An 8,690-nucleotide genomic window follows, 5' to 3' on the forward strand; every position below is an offset into this window, starting at 1 on the left:
ATTAACGCATATTTTATTGCACAATTCATTATTGAAGCACAAAACTGTTTATTTGATCCGCATGACTCTTCTGGTTTTCTGTACTGGCAGCTGATAAGATACAAAGGCAGTCACATGACGTCACGAGATTGTCATTTAGTTCTCGCGATATCTCATTTTACCACTGTACAGTATTTCCATCATGGCAGGCAGTAAGTTGGTATTAGAGGCTAGAGTAAGTATAAATGGCTTTATCTTAGGGCTTAGCGTGGTTGTAATTCCTCTGATCAGAACCTGGTTTGGACGTCACGACTGGGTCTTTGATTATCTGACCGAGACTCCCGGGAAAATTGCGATTTCTTCTCATATTGCCCTTATTAACGGCCTCTTACTTCTGATATACAAGGGACCTCTGTACAAGGTAGGTGCTGTCATAAGGTTACCAACTTCCTGCTTTTGTGCTGAATCTTATGCTGAAGTCGTATTTTTTGTGACCTCAGTTTGTTTTGGCATCCTGCAGTTAATATAGCAATCAAGTTTTACGCCATTTAATATTAAATGCTAAATCTTGCTGCTAATGTTATCCAACTGAGTCGCCTAGCTAGCCTAGCTAACACTGAGTTAATCTCATTAGCAAAAGAAGAGAGAGGCTGTTGGTATTAGTGTGCTAAACATAGAAGTCTGTTAAGCTTAGGAACTTGCTGATTTTAGACAGTTGAAATGGCTAAACTCTATAACTGGTACTAACAGTTACTTTATGTGCTGTGACAAGAAAGTAATACAGAAGTCCATTCAGAAATCTGCTCATTTAGTCCTGTATTGGTTTGTATCTAATATAATTTACTTATACAGCATTGCTTGAGTTGATGAATGGAGAAAGAGGCAGTGATAAATTACAAAATGAGAGAAAGGAGGACAGTTACAGGATTAGGAAGCGCATAGGATTAGCAAGGAAGATGTGAGGGCTATAAATAGAATGAAAAGTGGAAAGGCGCTTGGTCCACATAACATACCTGTGGAGTTATGGGATTGTCTTGGTCTCTCTGAGAGAGCAGGGCAGCGGACTTTGCAAACACATTGTTTAATGCAATGCCTGAGAAATAGAGGAGGAGGATACTGGTACTGCTTCTCAAGGACAAGGGTGATATGTAGCACAGTAGTAACAACAGAGCGAGAAAACTGTCGAGCCTTACCAAGAAGCTATGGGAAAGAGTTTTTGAACTAAGACTGAGAAGACCCCTACAGATTGTATGTTTGCATTGGAGAAGTATAGATAAGGTACTGTCTTTCTGGATGTAGACAAAGCATATCTTAGGATGCTAGGAGACACATTGTGGTACTGTATGAGTAAAGTCAGGAGTGACATAGACGTGTGTGAGGTGTGCAGCTGGAATGAGTTCCAGGGGATACATGGTCTGGTACTTGTATACTGTGCACTCAAAGCACTTTTTACTACAAGACTTATTCATCCAATAATACACACATTTATTCAAGCAGTTTTCCTATCAATGAGTGCATTGTCTGTCATTCACTCACGCTCTGCATTGTGGATGCACAGGGGGCAGCTTGCCCATGGATCATTTGACATTCAGACTGGAGGAGCTGTGAAACAAACTATCGATCTGGAGATGACCCCTTCTGAGCCACAGGTGGGGCTGGGATTTACCTTGAGCCCCATCTTGTTCACAGGTTGAAGATGAAGTCAGGCAGGAGTCTCCCTGAACTTTGATATCTGCAGATGACATTGTGATCTGTAGTGAGAGTACAGAGCAGGTGGGATCAAGTTTGGAAAGGTGGAGATATGCTCTGGATAGGAGAAGAATTAAAGTCGGTAGAAGCAAGACAGAATACATGTTTGTGAATGCGGAGCAGACGGGTGTAATAGTGAAGGACGAGTTTTAAATACCTGGACAGTGAAAAAGTGAGTGCAGAGTGTGTTAACAGCATGTCCTCGTTCTAGGTTGCTGTGAGGGCCTGCTTTTTGGGAGTGACCTTTGGCTGTGGTTTAATTATAACCTTCTCTGAAACCACTTGGACACATTTTGGCTGGTATGTACAATTGTTATGTTGTGTAAAACTATATATATGTCACACTTTCTTGGTTAAATTCTACATAGATTTTCATACGTTGACATCAGGATGTGTTTTTTCCTAATATAGGCCGGCTACAGTTGAACGTGAAGTAATCCTGTCTTTCTGCAGGTACATGTGTTCCCTGTCGTTCTTCCATTACTCCGAGTATCTGGTAACGGCCATCATCAACCCTCGCAGCCTGTCGTTGGACTCATTCCTGCTCAACCACAGTGTGGAGTACACGCTGGCTGCTGTCTCATCATGGGTGGAGTTCATTGTGGAGAAGCTGACCGTTCCAGGTTGGTGTGTCATCTGTGTAATGACCTGCACTCAGTCCACTCAGAACTGTTGAGAAGGGAGGTTGCCTGATCCAGTATATTAGCTCATGCTGAAATAACAATGATCTCAGATTACATCCAGACTGTGGAGCGTGTGCATGGGCTAATGGATTCATGGCTGACTCACATCCTATGTGCAGAGCTTCTGGCCGTGTCGTAGTACCCAGTATGATGCTGGCTGCTGCCAGAGATGTATCACTTTCCTTGCTGTCACATGGGTATGACAATCAACAGTTCCAAAGAGTGGTTGGAGATTCGTGTTTCAAAATAGGAAGTAAACATGTTTGTTAAGTTTAAGTAACATTATAGTTTAGCTGGCAACCTGTGGCGACATGCAAAATGCATGAACAGCTATTCGTGTAACCATCAACATCAAAGAAATATAATAATCTGTTTTTTTAATAGATAACAGAGAAGGAAGGAGAAAGAGGCCAGCCATCATCCTTTCATGGGAACATACTGACACCTAATGTGCTCACACCTCTGTTGAATAAAGGAAGTGATGTACCCTGGTTTCCTGTTGGCCTGCAGACCAGCAGCTGATCAGATCCTGATCTGCGCTCTCAGGCTTTTTATGTGCTCACCAGTATTTCATCGGTCTTTCTTATCTCTTATAGAACTGAAGCAACTCAGCTGGTTGAGCGTCTTGGGTCTCTTCATGGTTCTGTGTGGTGAAGGATTACGGAAGGCGGCCATGTTGACAGCCGGTTCCAACTTCAATCACATTGTCCAGAATGAGAAGGCCCAAAGCCATGTGCTGGTCACCAGTGGGGTCTACGCCTATTTCAGACACCCCTCCTATGTGGGCTGGTTCTACTGGAGCATAGGAACACAGGTGAGCTGCAGCAGCAATCATTAGTGTTTAACTTCAGCTCATTTTTCCACCTGGTGTGGTTTGTTTGTGCAGGTGTGAACACAGTAATCGCGCTCACGTGCAGACCAAAGCAGCCTCAGCGAGACTGTTTGGTTCTGTGTGGTTCCAAACAAACTCCAGAGTGACTCTGGATCACAGTTTATGATGTGAACGTGCTCACACACTAATTCGAACCATCTACCAGGTGTATGGTAGAAGTTTGATCTCACAGGAAACATCCTGTAGCCACGTATGCTTCGTATTCTCAGTGCAGGAAGGCGCTATAAGCTCTGCATGGGCTAGCAGCTAGCTGTGAAATGACTAAAGAAGTCTTCAGGCTCTGAACGTTTCTCCCACTGTAAACACTACGATCAGATGAACACAATCAACTTTCTGGGGATAAAGAAGTCTTTTCACTTTCTTTCCAAGCTCTTTAGAAAACCTTTGGGATGAATTAGAGGAGAGACTGAATCAGGCTCATCCAACATCAGCCTCACAAATGCACCACTAGGTGATTTTTAAAAGATTCCCATACACACACTCCTAAACTTTGTAGAAAGCTTTCCCAGACAATTTGAAGCTGTTATGCTGCAGGGTGTGCCGACATCCTAAATCCTTAAACCTTGTAGTTTAAGAATGGGATGTCAGTTAAGTTCATGTGTGTGTGACGGCAGATGAGCAAATACTTTCAGATCTGGAAGCTACATCCATCTTTTATAATGTCTGTTAAGCCCACGCAGCCCCCAACAGCAGCAGTGATGACGATGCTGGCACAGTCTAACATGGAGTCTGTTTACAAACTGTAAAGAGCGAAGAGGCGGAGGTTTATGTCATCCAAAACAGCAGCGCTGTTCCTGTGGTCACCATTAAAACCTTTACTGGGAAAAAAGCGAGTGTGAGTCCTTCATCGTGGCGATCGTGGCTCAAGAGTTGGGAGTTCGCCTTGTAATCGGAAGGTTGCCGGTTCGAGCCCCGGCTCGGACAGTCTCGGTCGTTGTGTCCTTGGGCAAGACACTTCACCCGTTGCCTACTGGTGGTGGTCAGAGGGCCCGGTGGCGCCAGTGTCCGGCAGCCTCGCCTCTGTCAGTGCGCCCCAGGGTGGCTGTGGCTACAATGTAGCTTGCCATCACCAGTGTGTGAATGTGTGTGTGAATGGGTGGATGACTGGATATGTAAAGTGCTTTGGGGTCCTTAGGGACTAGTAAAGCGCTATATAAATACAGGCCATTTACCATTCATCAAAGCAGCTGATCAACAAACTCCAACATGAAGAAAAGCAACTCAGCAGCTGTTTGTTTTATACAGAGAAAAACCTGCAGATGAACTGTGAACTTAGTCCGATAGCATGTTTAAATGATACTGCTGAATGATGACGGCAGCCATCCTATTTTACATGGAAGAGAGCAGGGGTGAGCCTAAAGGGGGGCATGGGGGGCACTAGACCATATTAATTTCAATGCTATCGTAACACGTTTCAGATTGAAAGTAAAATAATATAAAAATTTGTGTTTGGTACGTCGCATTAATATTTTTGTACATGGACCAGTAGAAGATGGAGCCGCTGACCTGAGGGTTGTTAGGTAGATGTTGGTAAACTTTAAAACATTGCAATTTCTAAAATGGAAACCAGTAAGCAGTTCATTTAAAAGCCTGTGTTGTTTTTTTTCTCTTTTGAATATCAATTATTGCTCGTTAATAGAGCTCGCTGAGTGATGTAATGAGATCTCTGTCTCCACCTTTCATGGATCTTCTTAAAAATAAAGAATGTAATTCTTGAAAAATGTAAATAAGCCCTTTTGAGCTATAAATAAGTCAAGTGGGCTTTATATCGTTTTCAAGTGCTGTTTATGTGCAGCGGATCTTCAGCAGGAGTTTGTTCATCAGTGAATTGAATCAGAATTTGTAATGAACATATTAGAAACCCTGAGATGATCTAAATGTGTATCTCAAACGATTTAGATGCAGTTTTCTATGCATCTAACAGCTCTGTCGTATCTAAGAGTAATGAGCAGCACTACAATAATAAAGGTAAAAGAAAATATTGATACTGTGTATTTTTACAATTAGGATCATTTTATCTTCTTGTTTGTTAAACACAAGGAACACAGTTTGATCAGAGTATAGCATCAAGTCAGTTAAACATGTGGGATATGTTAGGTAACGAGATTATTCAGTTTCAGCTGCTTTGGAGTTAAAAAAATGAACAAAACAGGAAGTTTTCCAGGTGGAGGCTATTTTATTTAATTTGTCACTGCTAGCAGTATGAAGCAATGTCTGTGCCCTGCAGGTACCACCTGTAGTCCAGCTGCTCTGTGATGATACTGTGTGTGCCATTGCCAGAAGCGTTGCTGTGTGGCACCGATGGGCCGCTACTGTAGAAGAGCTGGACAGGGCCATAGAAGGTTCTTACACCGTGAGCAGGACCAGTATCTGTTCTTTGTAGGAGGGACGCAGCGAACAATTAATAACAAATACATTTGTCAAGTTTTAACGCTGAGATCCAAACTTAAAACAAAACAAGCAAAAACATTACAGAAGACGTAACGTTTGATGTGATCGGGCACACAGAACAGGATATGAAGGGTTACTGCTCGGCTGCTTTAATGCAGCTGTCAGTGTTTGAAATCCATCATTTGTGGTTTGTATGTTTTGGAACACTTTGTGTAGAATTATGAAAGATTTCTTAAAGTACTAACTATGAACTACATGTCCCACTCCTGCTGGTACACAGACCTCAGTCACTGGTTATTTGGTTTACTATTGGAGGGGTTTTCTAAATCAGTTTAATGAATTGTTTGTTGTTGCTGACATCTGTTGTCTTTTTCTGGCTGCTGCAGGTGATGCTGTGTAACCCACTGTGTATCCTGGCTTACACAATAGCCAGCTGGCGGTTCTTCCGGGAGCGGATAGAGGAGGAGGAGCTCTCCCTTATCCATTTTTTCGCCGAGGACTATGTTGAGTACAAGAAAAGGGTTCCCACCGGGCTGCCCTTCATCTCAGGCATCCGTGTCAACTAGACTGAGGAGGTGGATGCTGGACGCAATAGACTTAAAGCTCTAAAGCGAGTCAGACCTGATGGGTGGGTGTGTGTCTGGGCACGGCCCTCCCGAGGTAAAACCCTGCAGCTGACTGAGAATCCGTAGCTCACAGGCAGAAACCATGATAGCTGCGACAGTGTCAGGCTGCTGGACTGCTGTTTTTATATCAACCTCCAACATTCAGTTTAAGGCCAGACAAGCTGCACTCTTCTACATGTGTCCCATTTCATTTATTTCTCATGTGTCATTTGTACACTTGTAGCACGCTTTGTGTTCTCACTGATTACCTGTGTTGTTGGAGAGTGATGTGATCATTCTCTCAGGGGTTAGTAGCAAATGTTTGGACAGGAAATCAACCGGGTTCAAAATCATTAGTGTACAAATTCTTGTAGTACTTCTCCATTAAAGCAAACTATTTTTGATATGAGACAGACCCACACGGAGACTCATTATATTCAAGTCCTGATGTCTAAGTCTGTGTTTATCATCACCATGTTTCCAGTGGCAGATGTGCAGAATAAATGTCTGTTTATCCTCTGAATCTGGATTTAAATGAACAAGTCAGATTGGTTGGGAATGTTTACATTTTCTTTCTAAACATGTCCAATTCCACATCGTCCCTGCTAATCCCAGTTTGTCCAATCACACGTCTTCATGTGAAACCTGCAGTCAGGCGTTGCTGTTAGGTGTAGTGTCAGCATATAAATAAAAAGACTTTTTGTAGCGTCATCTGTAGTGTGATGTAACAAAAAAAGTCTTTTCTATGTGAAAAGACCAAAATTACAAAGAGTGAAATTCAGTAGCACAGGTTGGCTCAGTGCGCATCCTCAAAACATGTGATCTGGTTTAAAAGGAGTTGGACAATAAAACATGTCATGATTTATGGAGACAAATAGTCCCAATTCTCACTTTGTACCTCAGCTTTTCTCCTTTTTTTGAGCTGTGAGCAGAGAGGAAGATGAGCAGAGGTGTTTAATAAGATCAAGGCCTCACTTTGAAGTGACATTTGTTCAATTTTAAATGTTCATGAGAACTTTTATATTTACTCTTAGTTCCATTTACAACATGACAGTGTGACAAGAGCATATGAATACCATACAGTTTTGTTTAGTTACACTCTTACAGAGCATTTCGTCGTCGTATATGACTGACTGCAAACGTAGACCTTCATATGTATATCGTCCCTGTTTGCGCCTCCTGTAAACCTGTGATGTGACTCAGAGGCAGGAAAGGCGAGAGAAGTGACAAGGTAGAACAGAGTGGAGTCACAGGAAGTGCTCACAGAGAGCAGTTTATCACAATAGGACAAACATTTTTGCAAAAGGGGAAATATAAGAGCTCAACAGGTTGATACAGGTTGAGTGATGAATATGTGAAAGGTTGGTTTTTATCAAGTTAAATATACAAAAGTGTTTAACAGAATTTTATGCATGGACTGATGAAATAAATGAAGCTATACAGGAATCAGCCCCAACATTAAATCTACTTACAGCTTAAAAAACATTGAGTATTACTAAAACATGTGATGCATGGAGGCTCAAACAATTCTCACACAAATGTCTCAGAACCAGAGACCAAGTGACATCACCAGAGGTCCTCGGCCACAGCTGTTTACAGCTCAGGTGGACCAACACAGCACTGGGCACATGGCTTTAATGTTGTGGCTGACAAAAACTTGATTAAGGATCGTTTCTAAGCACCTGAGTACAAGAAGGACGTGTGCATACAGCATTAAACAAGTGTTTAGTGCTGTATGCTCGCATTATAAAGTACCTGAGGCTGTTAAAGTAACGTGAGCATGATCTGTATTCAACAGGAAGTGCTAGCAGCGCTCCAGTGCTAGAGCTCCTTTTGTATTTTAGGAACTGATTTTTCTTTTTGTCTCTCCTGTCAGCTTGTGACGCTCAAACTGTTATCCAAATCAACCAAATGACTTTATACTGTCAGCTGTAGCCGACGGTATAAAGCGCCTTTAGGGAACAGTTGTTGTTAATTGGAGCTACATAAATAAATCTGAGCTGAATGACTGAGTTATATTTGGTGTTTTTGTTTTGAGGAGAGATTGGATTACCCTTATCTGACTGTGTGTTTAAGGCTTTAGTATCAGATTTCTACTCATGTAGTAAAAACACTGAAACCACAATATTGTCTGTAGATGCAGAAAAGTGTTTACAGAGTAAACTGGAATTTTTTATTTGCAGCTTTACACGCATTTGGTTTCATAAACTGGTTAAAAATAGTTCCCCAACAGCATGTGTCAGGACAAATGAGCAAACATCCTCCAGCTTCTGTCTCCAGGCAGGGATGCCCACTCTGCCCTTCACTGTTTGCAATTTTTAACCAACCACAGCATCAATCAGACAGGCTTTAGTGATTAAGGGCATTAAAATCAGTCTTTATGCAGATGAT

At 42.2% G+C, this 8,690-nt stretch overlaps 1 protein-coding gene across 1 annotated transcript; it reads left to right on the plus strand.

Annotated features, from left to right (window-relative positions):
* The first annotated feature begins 152 nt into the window (after nucleotides 1-152).
* Nucleotides 153-8,326, plus strand: icmt (isoprenylcysteine carboxyl methyltransferase). The gene is made up of 5 exons (XM_004570906.3): nucleotides 153-400; nucleotides 1,940-2,028; nucleotides 2,182-2,351; nucleotides 3,008-3,225; nucleotides 6,081-8,326. Exons 1-5 carry the CDS (start codon nucleotides 182-184, stop codon nucleotides 6,258-6,260), a joined length of 876 nt encoding a protein of 291 aa, XP_004570963.1. The 5' UTR covers nucleotides 153-181; the 3' UTR covers nucleotides 6,261-8,326.
* The last annotated feature ends 364 nt before the right edge of the window (nucleotides 8,327-8,690 follow it).

This window comes from Maylandia zebra, linkage group LG20 (genome assembly GCF_041146795.1).
Source record: "Maylandia zebra isolate NMK-2024a linkage group LG20, Mzebra_GT3a, whole genome shotgun sequence".
Lineage (NCBI taxonomy): Eukaryota > Metazoa > Chordata > Actinopteri > Cichliformes > Cichlidae > Maylandia > Maylandia zebra.